The sequence below is a fragment of the Anser brachyrhynchus genome (assembly GCF_964034855.1).
Source record: "Anser brachyrhynchus genome assembly, chromosome: 6".
In the NCBI taxonomy this organism is placed as follows: Eukaryota; Metazoa; Chordata; class Aves; order Anseriformes; family Anatidae; genus Anser; species Anser brachyrhynchus.
Window position 1 is genome coordinate 29972888 of NC_137700.1, and position 23384 is coordinate 29996271.

Consider the following 23384-nt stretch of genomic DNA (forward strand, 5'->3'; position numbering starts at 1 on the left):
ATGTATCTGGACTGGTCTGCGTGTGAATACAAGGGAGGAAAATGCCCTCAGCACAGTGTAAATGACTGGCAGCGTTTCCTCCCACGTCAGAGAGGACAATGCCCCCACCGCACTAACTGGTGCCCTACTATCCCCTAAAGTGATGCAGTAACAGTGAAATAAACAATAGAAATCTGGGGCTCAGGTGTATTGGTGTAGAATGTAGAATTCAGATAGCATTATTAACTATTAGTAATGGAAGAGCATGTTGTAAAGGCCACGAGGGATGTTTTATTGCGTAAAGCCAGTACTTGATAATGTCACGTCATGCTTGTTTCTATGTTAGTAAACATTTAATAAAACACCTAGCACTTTATTTCAGCTCAAGTATTTGCTGCATCTTTTACATTTTATTTATGAGTATTTTTATGGATGTGTATTTGTGTGGATGTGTGTGCATGCTCGCATTCACAATTCTTAATTCCACATAATGGTATTTGCAAGCAGTACTCTAGGATGATGTCCTTATTTGCCTATAAATTAACATTGCTTATCTCATGAGGGAGCAAACACCATTTCCAGCATACCCATAAGAAAGCATGAAGTGCACTGAAGATAAAGGGCCATGGCTAAAGGCATACTCTTTCCTTGTGTAATCATCATTTCTAGCTGTTTTCCTCAACACTAAACCCAAATGACATGGGAGCATTTGTGATGACATTACCATTTCTTCCCCTTGGACAGCAAACGCTTGTGTACTGTTGAAAAAGCAGATGGAATCATTCTGAGCAAAGCTTATTTTTAATTACATAGGGAATTCTTTTTTTTTTTTAATCCTGTCTCCTTTAAATCCCCACATTCCTGTGGGACATATATTTCATTCTGAAACTAGAGTAAATATTAAATGACTCATTAAGCAATGTGTTCAATGTAAATCCAGGTATTTTGACTTACCAATATGCTCTTCCAAAGGAAAATAAATTAGAGATGAATCCAAATTCTTATTGAAATTACCATTAAACAGATCTTATCCTTAAAAAACAGCTGTTTCTAGAGGAACTGCTGTGTGAGGAAGATTTGGGGGTTGATTCCCTTTGTTTTACAGTCTAAAATGAAACTTTGCAACCATCTTCTGTTAGTTACCAACAAGAAATGAGGAACACACACACACCCTTCTGAAATGCTAAAGAATAAAACTCAACAAGTACTGGAAAACTTTCCAAAAGAACATTTTGAATATATATTGACAAATATTTGAAAATATTTTTTCATCTTGTAGGACATCTCTTAGGTGTCCTTCCACATTATTCCTACATTATATTATAAAATATTTTGCTAGGATCTTATTCACATGAGTAACAGAAAAGCATTAATTTTAAACATGCACATTTGGGCATTTGCAAAGTGACCATGTTTACAATGTATTAGGGAACGTATTTTAATGAAAAATATGAGGACATATTGATAAAATCAGAACCTATAAATAATATTTAGTCTCAGTCCTTCAACTTATGACATTTTTCCCACAGCACTGGCACAGAGAGAATTAAGCCATAGAATGATCTGTTTATACCCATCTCAGAACAGAACTGTCTACGCAATTACCTTTTTTCAATATGAAGACAGTAAATTAATTAAATATGAACTCTATGCCTTACAAATAATTATTCTAATTTCTTTCTTTCCTACAGGAATCATGCCTTAGGGAAAAAAAATCACAATATCCTGAAAGAGAGAAAAGAGGCAAATCTGTCAAAAAACATTTTCTTGCCTTTACTGGAAAATCCTGCTCAAAGAACTCCCCCTGCAGACCGACAGAATAACTACAGGACGTCCTGCAAAACAGCTGATTATCTTCCATAGTTTCATTTAACTTTAGCTTTTCAATACTGCCATGCTATTTTCGGTGAAGCCTTATGAATTTATCTTTGTGTACAAATACTATTTTAATTCAACAGAGAGTGGTAACGTGCTGTCACATGGCTTTTTTTCTGAATATTCCAGCCTCTTTGACAGATCTAGTAGCCAGTAGCCTGTCGAAAAAAATCAGACATTTTTGTAATCGTATAAAAATAGAAAGAATAACTTCTCTTACAGCTTTCCAGTTGCAAGGTACATGTCTGTTTATCCATTGGGTATTTGGTTAGATCCATGCTGCACGCAACAGTTGTGGTGATCCTTGAAAAACATAGTAATGCTGATTATTAATGGGATAAAATTGTTCATCAGTAAAAAAAAAGGACCTATGTAACTTTCTGGAACTAATATTTGTAGGCAAGTATCTATCGCAGAGAAAATAAATCTAAATTTTACTGGTATCTAATGTGAACAAGTAACAGCACTCAAAACAGGAAAGCACTGCAAAACAACTGAGTTTAGCAGCAGCCTACAAAGGGCACTTTTTCTCTTTTCTCACATGTAGCATACATTTTCCCTTTGTTATAGTTTTGCAGTTTATTTTACAGCACTCTTACATTTAGCAAAACCTATTGTAAAGAATAATCTGCAATAAAAAACGCAAATCAGTCACTGTATCTTTCTTTCCTCTGTGATGATTTCAATACGAAACTAGAATGCCAAGATGCAATTCCTATATTTTGTCTACGTGAAAGCAAAATATCTATTTAGCGAAGAAATTGAGACCTAGTAGTAAATTTAAGAATTTAATCATATTAGTCAGTCATATTATGTATTTGTAAAACTACAAGACCATGAATATTCTACTTCTGAAATAGACCAGTTTCTTAAGCATAAAATCATGCTAACCTGAAAAGTTTAAAATGTACATAGAAGCCAAGTACAAAGGCTGGTATGTGGAATATACATACCGTATAGCATACAAGACTGTTCCATTAGGGTATATTCTTATAAGACGATTCTCAACAGTGATATCATGAAGAAAAGACTTTTTTGAATCAACTATGAAGGTATCTGGTACCCACAGCATTTCCACAAGCCGACCATCTAAACTTAAACTCTTGTTACCATCGAAACAAAGCCTCTCATCAGTCCATCTCTGCCTTAGAAATATGGTAGCTGTGTAATCCTGAAATACAAAACATATATATATATTATTCAGAACTAGCCACCATTATTCTGTTTTACAAAAGTACATGGAACTAACTACTGAGCACAGATAGCCTGTGACTCTCTACGTCCCAATCCTAAGTGCTGGCACTCAGATAGCAGTTGTACTGGCTCTCATTCTGCCAAATTTTCCAGCACTAGATGTGATGTTGATGTCATTAAGAAATATTATCCTGAATAGATTTTGTTCTTACGGTCACTGAAATTTTACAGTAAATGCTGAGGGCTTCAGCCTGGAGCTACAAATCAGCTGAAGTCATCAGAGTTTTGTCAGCACATAATCTGGCTCTGTAAATCTTCAAATCTTAGAATGACTTATATAAGTGGTTGCAAACAGCATTTTGTTCACATAAACCACTAAATAATATATTTTTAAGAAAACTTTAGGAAAAGTTGCATAAATTCAGATGCATAATGGCAAAAGAAGTGAGTGTAATAGGAAGTTACAGAAATATAACAAATATATCATCATCTTCTACCTCAATTTATCCTTTCAACATGACCAGGGAAACAGCAGTGCCAAATTTTTTGAGACCTTGAAGATAGCTCTCAGCCCAATTTACCTTCAATTCACGTATGCCTTGTCTTACGTTAAAATCACACAATTTCTTAGCACCTTTTTAAGCAACTTTTGATTTTATGGTGTGTTTTTATCAGTATGATAAGTTCATCTTAAGTTCTGACCTTACTTTTTCTTTCCTAAATACCTGTGAATATTTGCTGAGTACAAAAGGGATTTTAAGATTCAATTTCTCTGGAAGCCTGAGTGAGGTATATTTCTATACACACACAGAGACAGACAGATGCATACACACACTTTCTAGTACTGAATATATGCCTAATGATTTTTGCCTTTTGGTTCTACTTAGGCATGTTGAATCTTTAATTAGAAAAGTATACTCCATTTCATAGTTTGTTCAAAAATAACTGATACAAAATGTAATGAAACAGCTGGAATAAATTAATATGTGACAGTAACAGTAAAAGAAAAATAAAATGATTTCAGCTGTCTAAATACAAGGGAAAGGAGTAGCTTCAAAGTCACGTGAATGTATCTTTGATTTTCTGAAATGCATAGGGATTTATACATTTCATCTGGAAAATAAATACTGCTTTACATACTTTTCATTAAGATTAATGCTCAGTAGCAAACTTCTGTTTGTATCTACAAGAGGTATGATGTGTCTGCTTTTCTATACAAGTATTAGTCTAGAAATCTAGTCATTAGAAACTCAGTACTTACTATAGTGCTATAATTACTTTCTGTAGTGAAAGTTAATCCTTCTGCTAACTCACAGACTGCACAAAGAAAAAAGAACTCAAATTCATACTGCCAGTAGCTGTAAACACATTATCTTACCAACAAGCAAAAAAAATTGCAAAATCTACAATACCATATTTATTTCTGATATTGTATCAATGCTTGCAATATCCAGACTCATTCCAACTGACACAGGCCCATCTGAAATAATAAACAAAAAAAAGTGAGCCAGCATCTAGCAGACAGTGACTTAATACACAGCGTTCACAAGAATCCTCCATGACCTTTTCCATCTTTTTCTAAATGATTAGTAGCTTTTCTAAAAGTATCACTAAAATTCTGATTATGAAAGAATTTTAATGATTTCATAACCAAAGTTTAATACTACTAGAATAACATTACCTTGGTTTTAATAATCATGTTTTAATTCCTAATGTGGTTTTATATGATTTTTCTTTACCCCCTAAAAAGAGTGCTGCGGAAAACGTTGCAGAACAAGGTGAGGAAGGCACAATCCCTGTTGTACATCACACCCTTCTGCTCTGAGGTGCAGAGCGGTGGAAAGAATTCTTCCAGTTGCAACATCTGGTCCATCAGATGTTGGTGAACAAAGGAGTTGCTCCTGGCAATGTCACATGCTTAATATCCAGATGGGATATCTGAATGACTTTATTTACTGCCTGTTTAAGAATACACTGTCTATACCGTGTCACTGATTTTAACATTGTCCACTTTTGTCCACTGGCAGTTAGCTTGTGACTTAGATACCTGCATTTACAAAGAAAGCTAGTCACTTTTTATTCCTTTTAATAATAATATCAGCTGAACGTTTACTCAGTGTGATTAAACACCTCACCTAGGTAGTTGTCGTGATGTCATTGTAATGTTAGTATGCGCAGGCTCTCACTTCCTTGTGAATGTGTATTTCGCAGTATCTGAAGATCACCAGCTGTGCTTCTTAAAAAGCAGAATTTGTGCAGAGCTTTCATGGAAAAATAACACTAGTCCTGGTTGAACATGTGCAGAATATATAACAAAGCAGATACACATAGAAATTCCTATTAAATACGTGCCTCTTTCCATGTACCTACAAGAAGCAGAGAATGCAATACTTAGAAAGGAAGGAATAGTTTAGATACAGTCTGTGCAGCTGATGGTGTCCAGAAACCACATGCCCACTGCTGAAACCTCCTGTGAGGCCACTTGCAAGGTACTATGTAGGTAGCTCTTATATGACCTCATACAGCATGTAGAGATCAGAAAGATGAGATAAGATAGATCTCCCGTTTGAACAACACTTAAAAAAAAAAAAGTGTCATTCTAAAAGGTATCTGTGATTTTATTTTTTTCAGAATAATTTTCATTTGCAATGCAAGTGTTAAAGTATCAATGTCTGGCACAACTGTTGAGTCCCAGAAACCTGGCACTCCTGAAAGAATCTATAAATTATTCGTTCTGGACTCAGTTGAAAGTTAAAATACAAAGCTCCAGCTTAAAGCAGGACTGTAGGTTTGCGGCATCCCTTGATTGCCATCTGTGTGCTTATTATATACTATAAACTGTAACTAGGGATGAGAAGAAATTATCAAGTGACACATACCTAGCTTTGTATAAGATGTCCTTCAGGCTCAGACCGACTGTCCTAGCAGACAAGTGCCTTGCAATTCAAGTGCTAACAAGTGGTGGTGCAGTCAGGTCAATACTGTCCTGCTCTGCTAGCCCTGCCTGTCTTCATAGCCCAAACACTTTTGTTGTGCATCCAGCCTGTCTTGAGTCAAGCTTTCATGAAAATTCGTGAGAAAGGGACATTCCCTCAGATATTTAATAGACGTATATGCCAAAAGTCAAAGTAAAAAAGAAACCTACATAGTTTCACAAGCTTTCACAATCATTTTGTGTGTTCCTATGTCAGTTGCCTTCAACCAAAAGATCTAAAAGAGTCCAAAAGAGTATCTCCCTTATAAGATTGCGTTACTGGGTCAGTGGGGCACAAAGGGCATACCAGAAGGCCATGATCATTATAGTCCTCTGTCCTAGCTTTCAGGGCCTCCTTCTTTCACGCTTGGGTTGGCAGATGTGGCCGAGATGAGGGGAGGACAGTGGGAATGCTGTTGGCTGGAAATGGCTGTGGGATTCCCCATTTTCAATTCTGATCTTTGGGGTTATCAAGAAACTCATTTAAGTAGGAGGTGGTAGCGTAAGCGAAAGAATAAAGATTTTTTTTCCATGAAGGTGTGGCTTTGACATCTGTCACAGGTAAGGCACATAAATCAATACTCTGTGGAAACAAGGCCAGCTAGCTTCACCCTCCATAACAGATTGAGATGCTAAGGCATGGGTGTTTCCCTGTGCAGAACATCAAGGGTAGAAGGAACAGGATCATGAGTGAAACCACGAGCACTTACTGCAGTTTCAAGAGTAGAGCTTGAACTGCACAAACAGCAAATCGAACAAGGCAACTAAGGTAGCATCATCGGGTACAGCCCAGAAGAGCTTTCATTAAGCAAAGTAATTGCCTCTTCTCCAGTTCTTCAGACATATTCCAGCCTGGGAGGATAGCAGGGTGGCCACAACATGCCAAGGATGAGTTGTGCAGTAAGAAAACTATGGAAGGAGTCTCTACTATCACAAGCTTTCAAGAACAGCTGGGCTTTAAAAGTTAGTTAAATCAGAACAACATTCATAGTTAAAAAAAACTAAAACTGTTAAGGTTAAATGTAATTTATGGTGACTTGTTAAATAAGCAAATCATTAATAATAGTTAGGATGGGAAGATTCATTCTATCTTCATAATTATCCACCAGAGTTTCTTCTGACCTTCCTCTGAAAGGTTTCCTGTTGACAATGTCAAAAACAGGGCAGTAGGCCAGATGAGGCAGTCAGTTCCTACATTTCCATATGTTTGGCCAAATTCTGTATATAATGACAACTTCAGAAGAAATCTACTGATCTTCAGAGGAAAACTAAAGTCATGTTCTGTCCTTCACACATGAATCTTAAAAATACAGTAAACTGCTAAAGAAATGCAAAATGGTATATTTTGTTACAGCAATGGGTACACAATTTAATTAAATTTCAGTAAAAGTTAAAGTCTATGTTATGTACAAAGGTGGCTACTTTATGCACTTTACAGATATTAACAGTAATCCCATGTGGGAAAGTAGCCAGAATATTGACAGGCGTACTATGAAGAGTCAAATAGCTAACTTTGAGTTTGGACCACTGCAGTGATCACAGCCTGTTAAACTTCATACCAACAAAGTCAAATACCACTGAGTCGTGTACGTGTTTGTAACTCCAAAGACCTACCATTTAAATCAATCAACAATATAATGAACAGCTAGTGGTAGCTCTTGTTCATTCAGTTTAAGAAAGCTTAAAACAAATTTGACATTCAGAAATTTCTTTAAAGGGATGGTCTTTTGAAAGAAGACCTCATTCTTTCAGGGATTTTGGAAGAAAAAAACTTAGAGAATTAGAAGCAAAAGTGTAACTAAAATAATTTATTATACTTTTCATTAAAGTGTTTTTGTCCTCCTGATTTTCTTCTTTGCTTCGTTTGAGAATATTATGGGACTTTTAGATAAAGGGATACATTGCACCTGTATTTTTTCAGCGTATTTAACTTCCTAAATCTTTCTTGACAAATACATGTTACATGAAATGACTGGACAGATTAAGATAGACTTTCTGATTTCAGCTGTAATAGTTAATATGAAGACATCACATGACATACCCATTTCTAGCAGGAATTGGGTTCAATTCCATTTGTTCGCATCAATGATCTTTAGATAACGATGTATCTTTGATAGTACAGTTTATGGATGAGATAAAAATTAGTGGGGATAGTACTAACAACAGCTTGTTAAATAGTTTGTCAAAAAAACACAATACAACCAAACATAAGCAATTAATATGAGGACAAATAACACAAGACAGTACGTACAGGACAGGAAACTATCTTGGCAAGCAGTGTCTTTGAGAAGGACTTAAGAGATTGTCTCAGATAGTCATTTCAACATGAGCTTTCAGTATTATGCTTTGGCAAAAACACTATTGCGATGGAGAGCAATACACAGAATTAAGTTATTTTACAATCTAGACAAGTACTGGCAAGACTGTCATTAGATTACCATGACAAGATTAGTTTCCCACATTTCAAAAATCATGTAAACAGCAGAAAGGGTTCAATGGAGAGAGAAAAATATTCCAGAAGATGAAAAACTCTGGAACGATAATATGAAATTTTGCAACATGAAAATTAATGAACAGCATTTACCCAGCTCCTCCAAGAGGAGACAGAGGTACACAGAAAAGATATCCAGCTGTACAATACTACACATTTGCTGACAAAACCAAGCAAAGCCCCAGTTTATACAAGATGAAGACAACATGAAACTTCAAATAAGTTGATTTTTTTCTAACTGAATTTAAGCACTCTTTATCATTTGGAATCTCTAGAACTCAGCATTTTAGTAAGAAAAAAATCTGTCATGAATACAGCAAGTTAGGTCTGATGACAGTGGTAGTCTCATTGTGTCTCTGATTGCCATAAAAGAAGGAAAATCTATATTACCATCTTTGTGTTAAAGTTTACAAGTACCAAGTCATCAATTTATTAAATCACAAGTCTTAAGGATTCCAATTTTTTTTCCCTAATATACAAGTGGCCACACATATTCTTGGCTTGTTGCCTTTCGACGAAAGATTAGACATTGACTGTATTTGTAGGCAGACACCAGAGCAGAAAGCTGGCTGTGCATAAAATATTTACTTGACAATTATTTGGTATGTATTTCTTATGTACCATGTGAGCTTGTCTCATTAAATCAAATGGTCTTAGACACGCTTAACATCCTGGTATCTCCTGATATCTTGGGGGTAATCAGTAAACTTCTGAGAACTAAACTGCCATCATCTAATTAAACTCTGTGAATTTAATATAAACAACATTTGGGAAAAATATGGTGACCAGTCTTATAGAGAAGGTTGGACTAGAAGATTTGTTTTTCTTGAATTTAAACGTTGAGATCCTGAAATGTATTCTCATTAGAAAGCTAAGGAAAATGATCTTTTAAATGTGGTTTAGAGTAACTGATTTAAGCATGTCACTTTTGTATACCACTTGAAAGTAGCTTCCATATTCAAATACACTTAGCTGTGACCTTTTCCTAGTCTCTCTCTTGTTAATTAGAACACTTAAATTATCACATTTAATCACAGAACAAAATCTATTTGTATAAACTTATTTACAAGATTTTATGCATCCCTTAACAACTCTGTGAGCCTGATCCAATCCTCACTGAAGTCAGCAGGAATTGCTCATTAATTCGGAGAGGTTTGGCACAGCACCTAAGGTAAAAAATTGATCTACGCAGTTGCAGCAGAAAACCTGATGTTAAAATCTGCTTGTCTTGGTGCGATAAAGTGTCAGGATTATGTAGCACATTTCAGGAAAATAACTGTGCATTTTTAAATCCCATATGTCATTTTTTCTACAGAAGACTTCCACATCTATCTAGAAGGTTATGATGGATATTATTACACTAAGGGGCACTATCTACTAATACTAATATAAAAACATTTCATATTCCAGTCCAAATAATAGCTAAAGTCATTCTATATCAGGTAGTCTTTTAATCTCTTAATAGAGCTTCCAGGATCTATCTGCTCAAATTATTTAGACTTGCTTGATGAACCAGCTCAAACAAGAACATTAAAGTGGTGTAAGTAAGAAAAGGGAACTTTTTAATATTGATATTCAGATAGTAGAAGAGACAAGTAACCAGTCCTTCTGGGATTCCCATGTATCAAACACTGCGTAAATTAGCCCTGTGATTTTGTAACTGGTGTGTGCCACCCAGTACAGACAAGTATAAAATGTTTGGTCACTTTTACTTGTCTACCCTTGAGGTACTAAGCCTGGCTTCATCTAAACTAACTGTAGGCACCCTATTTAGGTACCTAAAGAGATGGGAATGACAGCCTTTGATGGGCATAAATGGCAGTGTTCTGGTAGCAAGGGTCTGTAAAGGTAACCTTTGTGGGAGGACACAACACTAAAATAAGGTCAATTTAATCCAGGGATGAAATCTAGAAAATCTAATCATTCAAATCCATGCAACAGAAGACAACAATGTAATGTTGTTATGCATAGTCATCTAAATCAAAAGAAAAATATCTTCGTCTCCTCTTTAATAAGTTATAACCACTTAAGTAATTTTCAGCCACCTGCCAGTCCCAGCAAAAGGACTAAACACAAACTAAGAACATACAAACTGTCATAATACTTCCTTGACTAGTAAAGATTTCTTGTTTTTGCAGCTTTAGGAAAAAGCAACCTTCATTTTATGATCATCAGTTTATACCTAATGCTTTCTTTTCTGGACTAAAAATCCATTTTGCTAAATATTAAGGAGTTCAGCATCACGGATTTTATAAGGGTATGATTGTGTCTTGGCAGCAAACATCACTTCAAAAAAAAATCTCTATTTCCTGACTGAAGAAAAAAAAAAAATCAAGGCCAAAGAACTTGGAAGTGACTTTGAATTACATTATTCTAGAAATCAAGCTAACCTGTAGCCCTCTCACATCTAACTGACCAAACAAATAGACTGTGCACTCTTCTGAGAGCAAAAGTAATCTTAGCCCCCAAAATGGATCCCATTGTTTTGAAAAGGCTGACTTTGGGTTATTATTTTAGTATATTTCTTCCCATTTTATGGGAAACTTTTCATGCACTTCAGACAGCAAACACCGATGTTAGGGTTAATGTCCATATGCATCCTGTTCTGTTCATATTTCTAGAAATACAAGTTTCCTCTTCAGAGTAAATCAGCACTGATGCAATCAGAACCGAGCAGACGTTTATAGAGGCTGATAATCTCCACCAGTACCAGAACACCCCGGTTATTTTTTTTTATTATGCATTCATTCATTAGCCTACTAAATTCTAAGCAACAGTTTGATCTTAAGGTCCATTTTTTTTGATTTGTCAATCCACTGAGGAGGAAGGACAAAGGAGGTAAAAAAGTCACAGAAGAGGTGTATGGGACTAAATTCTGGTTTCATCAAGTGTTTAGCAGATGTCCTGTAGCCACTGATACGATTCTAAGTGAAGGCAGTTACACTTAAATCCCTTTCTGATGAAGAACGGATATGAGGTACACCATCTGCATACCCATAGAAATAAGCAAAATATTATGCAGAACAAAATTAGGATAGCTGTGGCCACTCAAACCAGACTATTTTTTTTCTTTTTGTGAAACCACCAACTCTGCGTTTACAATTGGCACCAGTAAAATGTATTTTTCAGAGTCCCGTCCCATTCCTTCAGTAGTTGAGCTATTACACATCCATCAAAGATTTCTGGGGCACAAGTGTTTTCATGCCTGAACTGTGGTGAGCATATGTGGTGATTCTGACACTGTCTGGAAGTGCTTGACTGGCTCTGCATACGACATGGACTTCAGCTGTGCTTGAGCTCCTCTGGGAGTTCCAGGCAAACAGAGAAGCTCCTTATCATCCCTCTGAACAAAAATTCCAGGCCAAAAAAAGAGCTATAGATCTACTACTTTCCAATAGCTGAGAAAATATTCTGCCTACATTTTAAAAAAAAAAAAAAAAAAGATTCATAGCTCAAGAGTGCTTTAGTGTTGGTCATAATTACAGTAACAAGATTTTATAATGAAATTCCATTTGCTGTCTAACTATGCACATTCATAATGGCAGTGCCAATGTGCTTCTATTACCAGCACAAAGCAATGAATGAAATAACTATAAGTTCAGTGATCACTACTGTATTTTTCATTGCATATTATCTCTAATCAGAAGGGGTTAGTTTATTTGTTGTCATTACTTTTATTTTGCTGATAATCTTCTTAATGACCACGCAAATACTCTAAAGCAGTTGTATCAGCAGTTGAGGCAATTGCAATAAAAATGAACAGATGAAATAATTATTTTCCCCTCTCTCTTAAACCTAAAATATAAGTTTCTCTTAATGTTTTAGGAAATTGATTCAGAAATTGCATATAGCATGAAATGCCCTCACCAGGTGTTTAGATGATGAGGTAACAACATGGTCTGATAATCTCTTTAGTCAATCACTTTTAAGTGGGATATAAAGCGATATAAAAGTCTTCATTTGTAACCCCTAATGTTTCTGAATTCCTAATTTAGGAACAATTGCCTAACATTTATTGTCTAGGTTTGTTTTCTGACAGATACACAAAGCTTAGCATTTTTTCAACATGCAGGATATTTTCTGTGTCAGAGTTCTGCAGTCAATCCAGGTAGAGATCTGCAACTCCCTACTATTTGTGATACATACAATAGCCATAAACAGGCAAGGAAGATGTTCGTCACTTAGGTTTTAAGTGTGCACTGCTGACTGTGCTGCAGGGCACTAAAATCAGCCTTGGTGCCAGAGACAATGGGGGTTTTCCAACCTGGTGACTGTGACCATGCAACACAGGGATCTGACATTTTCAGTTCATTTTCCCTTACAGTACTGCAGTGAACCAGTTCAGTGACCTTTAAGACCCAAGGCAAAAAGCATTTATTTAATTCTATTGTAGATGCACATAATACTTGGTATAGAATAAGACTTGCCAAGGTTTTTATGAAAAAAATCAGTATGTAGAGCTGTCTTATTTTTAACTAAAATTTTGCATAGTTATTATTTAGGAAATGAAGGTAAATTATACTTTTCAATAAGTGAGGTTTTGCAGTTTGCTTCACGGAGGACACAGAAACATTAACACCCAAGTTTCTAACAGAGTCTGGAATTATTGCTTGTGAATATCTGGAACATATAAATTTCACTTTTGGCCACAAAAAGCATTATGTTATGTCTTATTATATATTAGGACATCAAGTAGATTCAAAGGAGTCACTGTCAAACAATGGGGAAAAAAAGCACTGAGAAAAAAACATTTGCTCTCAGTGCTGGTTTTCAGACATGACTCACAACAGTCACAGCTTTTCTACTTACTGTCAAAAAATGGACGTAGATACTTGTTGTATCCTTTTATTATTTTTTGTATAGTTGGGGGAAGAATTTGACCCTTTCCTTCAGCTTCAGAAATTTGCACTGACCTAAAAGAAAGTGAAAGAAAAGAAAGAGATGATTTAAAACAAACAAACGAAAAAACATAGCAGAGACATTCCAGACCAATATTGTGTCACCTTCAAGACTTCTAATGACTATTGCCTAACAGATAACTTAGGAGACATTTACATTTCACAGTTCACAACACTGCAGAAAAATACTATTCCAAAAGATATCAGATTTAACCATCTATTAATCCCTTATTCACAAAAGATAGTGGTTTTGTACCTCAAAGCCTAGCACTTCTTAATTCCTCACCTGAGAAAGTAGCTCAATCTTCCTTAATGCTTTCTCTGTAAATAGGGCACTATTGTTATAATCTAGGAACATGGGAGGGGTGTCGATTGTTTATTTCAGCATTTAAAGTTAAGCTTCTTTTTACATAATGAAATACATTCAATTTAGCTCCTGGAGGGAGATGGAAACCAGCCTCAGAGATTATCACATAAAAACACTTTTAATACCCTGCTTTTACGGCAACATTTTTAAACAGGTTACAGAAATAACCTTGTTGGGCCAAACCAGTAAAGTACAACAAGAACACACACCGCCCCTGTGCTCAGAAACACCTACAGATACAACATATAGCAATCAAACACAAATAAGTACATACAAACCCCATCTTTGTGCTACAGCCCTTGCAGTATCATCACATGGAGGCTACAGACAAGTGAAAGGACTGGAGAAGCCACACACTCAAATTATGATCCCTCACTTAGGCCATGTGAGGACTCTTATTTTTCCCCCTTTCACAAGTCTTTATGCTTAGCAGCTGTGGGAGGGACAGCCGGGCCCTTAGGATTTATTGCACTGGCAGGAACGTGGTTTTGCCCTGAATTTTTGCTTCACCCCTACAGCAGCACTCCCTGAGTGGGAGCAGGCTGTGCTCCTCAGGAATTAAAACACAAGTGATACTGACTGCTCGTTGCCAATGATCTGAGAAAAGTGGAGGTGTGACCTTTGTTTAATTATTTAAGTTAGAAACAAGCAATTGGTGTGCGTGATGAAGGAAGCCCAGCTGGCTGTGGGCAGAGGCATTGTCTCTGATGGAGAGTAGCCACCTGCATATTTAGCAGAGGGCCTCCACCTTTCTTCCCCAGCCTATAACTGATGGGGGTTTCTCTTCCCCCAAGCCCAGCTTTATTTCTTAGTTCTCCTACAGCAGGCATGAGAGCTGCAGCACTCTGGCCCTGGGAAGGAGCTGCAGGACCTATTCCTTATGGAAGCAGCTGTAAGCATAAAGCAATGGCTGGGGGAGCTTCTCACTGAGTTTTTTCTTCCTAACCCTCCCAAAGCTGCTCCTGAAATCCCTGCTTGCTCTTTCCAGCTATGTTTCTGGGCCTTTTGTAGCCTTCCAGAAATGCCCTTTTCATTGGGATATTGCTATGTTTTTGAGAGAGCTTGAGCTGTTCTGTCGGAGTGTGGATTTCTGTCTGCTAGGGTGCTTTATTTAGTATCTCAGGGTGGTGTGATACCATGATGCTATACTAAGATACTCTTTTAATTACTGATACAGTCTTACTGAGTACCTGTGACCAAAATGCTCTGTGGTGTTAGATGTGGTGTCCCCTGCCTTTCAGTTTCACTGATACTTAATTCTTATATTTACCAGAGCTAATTGCCATATAAGTAGCTGGCTTTCATTAACAACCTTGTAACTTATATAGCTTGCATATTTGGATGACCCTGTTTACTTCCCTTATGTCACATTAGGCATTTATTTCTTTATTTTTAGAGAGAGACATTATTACTCAATGGTTAATTAAGTGTGGTCTTAGGTAATAACAGCATGGAAATAAGGAATGCTTTTCATTTAAGTTCTTTTTCTTCCTGAAGAAGCTAGCATGGTTGCATTGAGTTGAAGTGTGTGTGTAAGTAAGAATGTTAGTCTTTATATTTCACAGAAGCGTGGGAATTAGAAATGCATTTCAATTTAATTCATTTCTTAAATACTGTACTTTCAACAGATTTTCCCTGCTTTTGCGATTTGCATTTAATTTCATTGAAGTGTTCAATGAGCTGCGTGAGTTTTATTTCACAGTTTTACTGGATTTCTCCTGCATAATTTTCACATTGCAAAACAGTAAAGGAAAACTTGCCACTCTTCCACTGCAAGGGTATAATATTGTTCTGTGGATCAGCATGTGGTTGCAGAATGGTCTTGTGTTGCCCTTGTTAACAGCTATCTGCTGAAATAAATCTTGAATATTTAGTATTACTTACGCATATGAGTACTTTCCTTAAACCACCTGTGACGATTCTTCTGAGACGATTCTTGTTTTCCGTTTATCAACATGTGATGTATAGCCTTGTACTTTTGCTCTTCTGGAGACTTCATCTTTAAATAAAGAACTCTTTGCCAAGAGAAATCTGTTGTGCAATACTTGATGCAGTGAATTAACAGGGCTTGACCCAGTAAATGCTATTTTGCCGTGCACTCTTTGAGAAGTCCTATAATATTAAGTCCCTACACAAGAGGGACTTGCTGTATCTTAAACATGAGCACGCTGTATTGCTAGATCCCATCCTGGTAACTTTGGGCGTACCCAGAAGCAAGCTGTCAGTGTTAAAAGGCAAAGAACCTCTAGATGCTACATGCCTTAAGTGATTTTGCTTATCTACCTTTTAAAAGAGGATGTCTGATGCCTTTAAAGTGCTCTTCAGTGCTCATGCAATGTTCGTCACTAAGCAAGAATGAGCTCACAGCTGCCTGTAGGAAAAAAATCTGTGCCATTGCCTTGTGCAGGGATCACAAAAGATAAAAGTAAAAGCTGAGGTGATGTCTTCTCATGCCTACACATCTCATCAACACACCTGAGCTTTTCTTTTACCCAGTATTTCTTTTTAAATATAGCTACATGTTTTATTTCCTCCATTTTATGTATTTAAAAATACCCTGGCACACATCACAATATGGAATTGCATGGAAACAGCTGTTCCAGCCACTGGAGAGAATATGCTTTTATAGAAGAAAACTGAAAATATTGACAGCCTGGAGTATGTATCTGTTCTGGGCTGACAATGTACAACATGTGTTAAACTCCTTGGGTTCAGTGACCCATGCTTGCTTCTGTAAAATATGAATTATGATTAAATTTCCTTTTTTTATTCCTATGGCTCAGAAAATCTAGTATTTTACAGGATGAGCTAAACCTGAAGTGTATAACAGTAGCTTGTTATTTAAGATACTTTCAAGCTAGTGTCTCCAACAGAATTGGGTAATTGGGGTGAGGGGGGCAGATGCTGCCCTAAACAGAGGTACGTATCACTGCTTAAAACGAAGGTGCACTCTAGACACGTGTGTGGGAATATTTTCCCTGGCTATTTTTGTCAAGACTCATGTATCGTGAAAGACAGAGAAACACCTCAGAACTGAGCAAGGGAGAAGCAAAATGCCAAACGCAGTCTGAGCAAGCTTTTGAAATGCACCCCTCAGGAAAAGCTGGGGCAAAAGCTTCTTTCAGGCAGTCCACTGACAGGCGAGCGGTTTGCAAATGCGAACAGAGGCATTGCTTTTTGTTTCACACCTGACGTGTTCAGGGACATAGGCTTTTCTCTTGCCTTCATAGACAAACTGCTGCAGGATCACCTACATCACTGCTGATTTCTCCACTTCCAAACAGTCTGTACTGCCATATAGGCTTTTGGCTAATTGGTAAAGTTGAAACAGTGGCATTACATTATCACTTCCCAGATATAAGAAAAAATAATTAAATAATGCAAGTGCTCTTTAAGTTGGCAAAAACATCAACATCCCACAGTCTTCTGGATCCAACCCTATAAATTTTGCCTATCATCCTTTAATTTGAAAAATCTTTCCTAAAATGAATCATTGCTGTTCTTGGGATCAAATACCATATATTTAAGCTCATTCCTGATGATTCAAACTGTAAACCTGAATTTGATTGCAAGTTGATTACTTTGATAAATTTGCCTTATGTTTTTTCATCTCTATTTCTTAATAAAAATATTTCTGAGGAAGTGACCCTTCAGGCAACCCACTGGATATAGGTTTCTAATATGCGTGTCTATAAAGTAACTTAACCTCACCTCACTTTCAGTGTTTGACATTAAGAATCATTTAGCGTCTAGAAAGTAACGTATGAAGTCTGATGGCCTGGCATGATGCTGTTAATAACTGGGTTGTGACAGATCATGTCCTCTGTATGGCAGGACAGATGAGGCTATGGCTGTCTCAATGATGTATTTTTTTAATGTTTTAAATGTTTAAACTATTTGAGTCAGTAGAGAAAACTTTCTGACCCCATCTTTCTCCTGCTTGTGCTCAAATTTTAGCCAGAGTTTATACAAACACACTAGCTACTAGACCATTTCGGGAATAATCCCAGCCCATGTTTCAGTGCACCTCTCTCCTTTGATATTTTTAAGAGATCTGCCAGGAACAGGGTGACTGAGGAACAACACTTTTAACAACCCCAAAGTTGCTGATGTTTCCCATCATTTGGGCAGTAAAGCCATGCAGCAGCACTCTCTAGGAAAGCAAAGGGGTCATAAATACTTGCTTTTTCACTGTGGACTCTGCTGTGGTACGGTTAAATATTTTTTTTCTCAGTTCCAGTGCAAAGTTGGATAGTTTTGATTTAAACAGCACTTTCACCGAATCCTACTATTTTTTTTCCACTGGAAAAAGACATCTGTGCACCTCAGCATCACCTGGGCGGTGAGCTAGCCAAGGGGCAGAACTTCCTCTCAGCATCTGCTCAGCTTTGGGTGCAACATCATCAGATCAGCTCAATGCTGTAACTCATGGCCCAGCTAAACAGGTGCTGGGAGTTCTCACAGCTTCCACAGATGCCATCCAGGAGTTAACTGTTCCTGATTCTGGACATTCAAACATTTTAAGTTGTAAGAGAAGGTTCACAAGGTCCATCTGATAAGGAAGGCAATTATACACTGCAGGCTGAATTCTGGAGGGGGGAAGGAGGACATGACATGCCTCCTTGTTACTTAGATGCTTCCAAAATCTTGTTGATCTCTCTGCAGTTTTATTAGTGCAAAGCCATGAGTGTTACCTAGAGCCTATAGTGTGTAGCATGTCTCAGCTGAAGAAGGTGAAATTAGAGCAAAAAATGTGTTCTGGACAAAAATGTCCTTATAGCACTGTAGAAGGCAGGGGAGAGGGAGATCCTAAGCTCCCTTCTAGGAAGTTGCCATCTGCCCTCGCAGCCAAGTGGGGCTTTATCTAAAAATGTGTGTTTGCACATCAACTTGAAAGGAAAGCTCAGGCAGAACCTTATCTTGAGGAATTCTCTGGGAGACTAAATGGGTTAGGCATTTATACAAAGAGAATTGGCTAAAGAGAATTTAAATATCTTTTGGATAGCTAAAGACTGTGGTGACAACACTGTTTAAGCTGTCCATGCTTGCATGCTCTTATTAGAATTGCTTACAAAATGTTCCTTCTTTTAGAACAATTTTGTTTGTTTTTGAAGTGCTCCATTTCTATCTTTTTTGTTATGGCAACTGTGTTATTAGCAGGATTATTTGTACATTAAAGGGATCAGTTTCGCCTTCCAGCCTAAAAATTCAGCTTTCCTGAAGACTTTACAATTTAATCTACAAAGCATAGTACGAATACATTTTAACCAGGTAATTAAAACACTTTTTTCTTTAGCAATGAACGCATAAAGATGACTTTGATACCTCGAGCTTATAGTACATGTAGGCGTGCTGTCCTTGGGCAAGGTATAACGCTTCAGTCAAGGACCACGTGTCCTTCTAAATCTGCTAAGCATTTAGTATGATATTCACACTCTACACAGTAATCCTTCATCTGAAGGATCATTTGCTTAAGTTAAATTCCTTTCTTTTTCTCCCTACCAGTCTTAGTGAAAAATATCTGCAGCTCAATCAAGGCAATGAAAATGATTCATGAAGTTCAGTCCTGTATTTTTGTTATTAATATCCGGGTTGGTTAATCTTTGTAAGAGGTAAGATTCAGCTGTCAAGTGGATTTGGGTTTACCTTGATCAGATATGTTTCTAGCTATAAGCTAACTGGTATTATATATTGAGGAAATTTTATTTTTTTAGCAAACACTTCTTACCTACATAGCACCAATAGAAAAAGCACTCTTAGACTGCAGCATTTAAGAATGCACATTTTTAGGTCTGGCTCCAGAAGGTCTTGCAGCTCCTAAAACCAAAAAAAAAAAAAAAAAAAAAAAGGAATGCAGTGGTAATGTTTTACAGTACATATTTGCATTACAAATACACAAGTTTGTCAGGGCTTTCAACAAACTGAAGGGTTGGTACCTTTAGTAACTGCTGCTAAAAATATATTAGGAAGTTATCTACAACAGTTAAAACTCAACATTTAAAAAGACATGGTATCAGCAGTGATGTGTTGATAGAAGTTGATAGAAATTACATTCTAGTATACTAGAGTGCTTTCACTTTTGTATCCTTTAAATACTTACAAAACTAATTGTTTTGAAAAATAACTGCAGATGTGCAGTTTAATACCATAAACACTGAGCGCTACCTGTACTAGTTCCACGGAGTACACTTCAGCGTGCTCAATGTAAAACACAAAACTACCATTTTGAAATGTAGGGCTGTTCCGGAGCAACATCTCTGGTACATGTGCAGTGTCAATACTTACGATGCACATCTTTGGTATGCTTTTAGTTAACGAGGAAAAGCTGTCACAGAAGAAATTGTTTCTATCTCTAGCTATATTAAAAGAGAATCTCTTAACTGGATATAAATAATCATATAAATACCTACATTGATCTACATTCATCAAAATGTTGGACCGAGGCAAGGTGTTTTCTGAATGAACTTCTTTGCTCTTGTCAATGTGATTCACAATCATAATGGTTATTTGAAAGTAATCTGTCAGCTCTGTAATCTATTTCTGGATGAAAATAGTATCAATCAAAATAATTTAATGCAGTCATTCAACAGATCTGAAATTCACATGCTCTGCCAACTCTTACTATATATCATCAAATCACTGAGATGTTTGTAAGATTTGCTTCAAAACACTTAAAAAAAAAAAAAAAAAAAAAACCACAAACCAACAGGAACACTACCTACTCAGAATCTGAGAGAATTACTAAATGTTAATAAATACAAATGAAATCTCCTTGATGCTTGCTTCATAAAACTTAACAATACTATTTTCAATGTCCAGAACAAACTTTATGGGAGTGTCTTGCATTTTAAATTCACAGTAAATTACTAACAATAGAGAATTTGAAGCTTTGTTTTACTCTTCTTCAGCTGACCAACACACAATGCTAGCTAACTTTTTTTGCCCTGCAGTAACCTTTATTTCAGTCCATAGTCCTAGTAAAACCAGTACTACTGGAATTTGCTTGATTTAATGCGATTAGAATGGTATCTGACTTGTAACAGTGGTGAAGTGACAAAATAAGTTGCTAGTATCTGCAAGTAAAAATGAAAGCCACTCGAATGGCTTTTTAAATACTTACAAATATTCAGCATCTTGGATGCTTTAAGCACACACCAGCCTGGTAAATATTAATGTCAAAATAAATCATCCACTCCTACACCGACTTCCACAGAAAATCATGCATGAGACAGTAAGAGAGCCTTTAATAAGAAGACACAGCACAGATGAGCAGATGGTGTTGTCAGAACATTGCTCTCTAAATGCTGATTCTCTAACACCCCCGCTTCGTACTGCGGTATCTCTGTTGCGTATCTTGTTCTGGGTGGTTACTTTCTAGATTTGCTATCTTTATCTCACAGGAAAATACACCAAAAATAAGTATTGCCTCTCTGGTTTCCCAGGAAAGCTCTTACTGACTTCATAAAGCCTCTTTTATATTTAGCTTTTGAATTGCTACTATGAGCCCCTAATGTTTCTTAAGATCCTTTAAAAACAGATTAAGGAAAACTGTGGATCTCTCTGTACTTGTTTTAGTTTTTACAGTACTGCAGATCAAAATGACTGAATTAATCACTAATCTTTCTAAAGCAACTGGTTTACCTTCAGATGTTTTTCAACTTCGTAATTTTACTGGGGGATTTTATTTGGTCCCTAACATATGAAAGGTCAAACTCATTCTGTGCTGGGTGAATTCAATTTGTACGCTGGAGAACAGAAATGAGAGGAAGCAGAGATCTGTCCTCTGTATAAGAAGTACTAAACAAAAGATCCGGTTGCCATATTGACTGGCACCCTATCACTGCCTTCCAGCTGAAAAATGAAATTGGGCAGCTACCGAACTCTTAGGCAGCTTCATAGATGGCACTTAATCTAGATGTGTAAATCACTGCTGCATGTGTGTACATGCATCTGTGTATGCTTCCTATGGTGTCCATTTTTTTTAAAGGGCTTATTGAGCTGCTTTGTTCCACTAAAAAGCCTGCCTCTTGGCATGTTTGCACATCTGGACTTTTTCTGTCATGCAATTATCAAATACTATATGCTTACAGCAGTATTTCTTCCTGCTTAAGAGGACCTTATTAATTATTGTTATTTAAGGCTAATTCAGCAGGAACCACAACATTTTCCTCTTTCCCACAGCCTGGAAAAATATCCATAATCTGTTCTCTGCACGGAATGTTGAGCCATTTGGTTTTAATAGACCATTGTGCACATACTGACACACCCTCATGTTCTAAACATACCATGAATTAATTGAGGTGAAGGTAATAAATATCTGCCCCAGTTTACCGTACGATCAAGCAACAATGATTTCTACTTTGACTCAGATCAGATTAAAACTGTAAAACAGTAATGAAAACAGTAATGTTTTGGCATTTCTCTGGAGAACTTGGTGTTTATTATCTCAGCATGAGAGGAAAAGTGAATTATGTGAGTTTCATGAACCTCTGAGAATGAAATGGGATGAGGCAGTGAGCTGGCAGAGGTAGTAGCAGTATCTCAAAATTTAACTGGAAGTGGATTTTGTGCAGATGAATCAAAGGATGAAATGCCTCATACTGCAGCATCTTATCCACAAGCAGAAGTGTGGAAAAAGACTAAAAATTACTGAAGGCACTATGTCATATGGTAATGGCCATATGCCTGAATTCCCATGGCTGCTGTTGCAGGCATCCGTAACTGCATATAGAATTATCTAAAAAAATGTTAGTAGCAGTTTTATAGGTAGCATAAGCTGAATTAGCATCGTGGTTGCTTTTGACATCTGCACCCAAACTGCTGAATGACAGCCTCCTTTAAGTGTTTGACTGAGAGATTCAACTAGAGTGCAGAAGGCAGCCAGCTACGTCTCCTGCAGTGCACTCCCCTGCCCGCACTGTCCACTACAGCTGCGTCATGGCCACAGATCTGTGTGTTTTTTATTCCATTCCCTGGCTGTTAGAACAACACGAATTAATTGTGGGGGAAAATGATGGAACGCTGAAAACAGTAAAAATGCACTGGGAGCTGATGTATGGAAGGCAGTCATAAGATTCGGAAGTACAGAGCCAGATAGAGGAAACTCCACTGGATATGGTCCCAGAATGTCACTGTCACTTCCAAGCTCTTTATTCATTCTTCACTCCCACCCTTGTTTTTATGCATTGTCACCTGACATTACTGCTTCTCCCGTTCCTGTGGGCAGTCTTCCTTATTCTTATTTCCAAGCTGCATAAGAATTTTTTTCTTAACCCCCCCCTCTTCCTTTGCCTGTGTACAAGCAGCAAGTAAAAATGAACAGTGACTAACTTTTGCACATCACTAGGAAAAGTCAACTGCACACAACTGAGCTGTGGTCACTGACAGTGTTATGTAGAATACGGTGCAGCAGTCATGTTAATCAGGCTGCCTGCCTGTAGTAGTCCTAATTTTTGGGGGTTTTTAAGTCTCCCTAAAATGCATAGGAAAAAAAATGCAAAATTTTTGCACTAAGATTATTTTTAATAAGTAAAGATCAATTAATACTGCAGAGAGCAAGGCTTGAGTGGAAAAACGGTAAATCAGTGTAAGTGTTGCAGATAAGAT

General features: G+C 37.0%; 1 protein-coding gene across 8 annotated transcripts in view; it reads right to left on the minus strand.

Annotated features, from left to right (window-relative positions):
• LOC308197096 (gamma-aminobutyric acid receptor subunit pi-like) overlaps window positions 1-23384 on the minus strand; it is a 47387-nt gene that overhangs the window by 19505 nt on the left and 4498 nt on the right. For 2 of the 8 annotated variants that reach the window (XR_013952574.1, XM_080597040.1), the window contains exons 2-6: window positions 19507-19595; window positions 13323-13426; window positions 4461-4528; window positions 2808-3025; window positions 2075-2157 (exon numbers count right to left, since the gene is read on the minus strand). Coding sequence is in view for 7 of the 8 variants with exons in the window: in XM_080597040.1 (XP_080453166.1) it covers window positions 2075-2157; window positions 2808-3025; window positions 4461-4528; window positions 13323-13426; window positions 19507-19562 (529 nt within the window). In the remaining variant the exon portion in view is untranslated. Of the gene's footprint in view, window positions 1-2074; window positions 2158-2807; window positions 3026-4460; window positions 4529-5183; window positions 5415-13322; window positions 13427-13516; window positions 13540-13697; window positions 13919-14052; window positions 14353-19506; window positions 19596-23384 lie in introns of those variants that run through there. The other 6 variants (XM_080597045.1, XM_080597046.1, XM_080597041.1 and 3 more) reach the window with 6 other exon arrangements.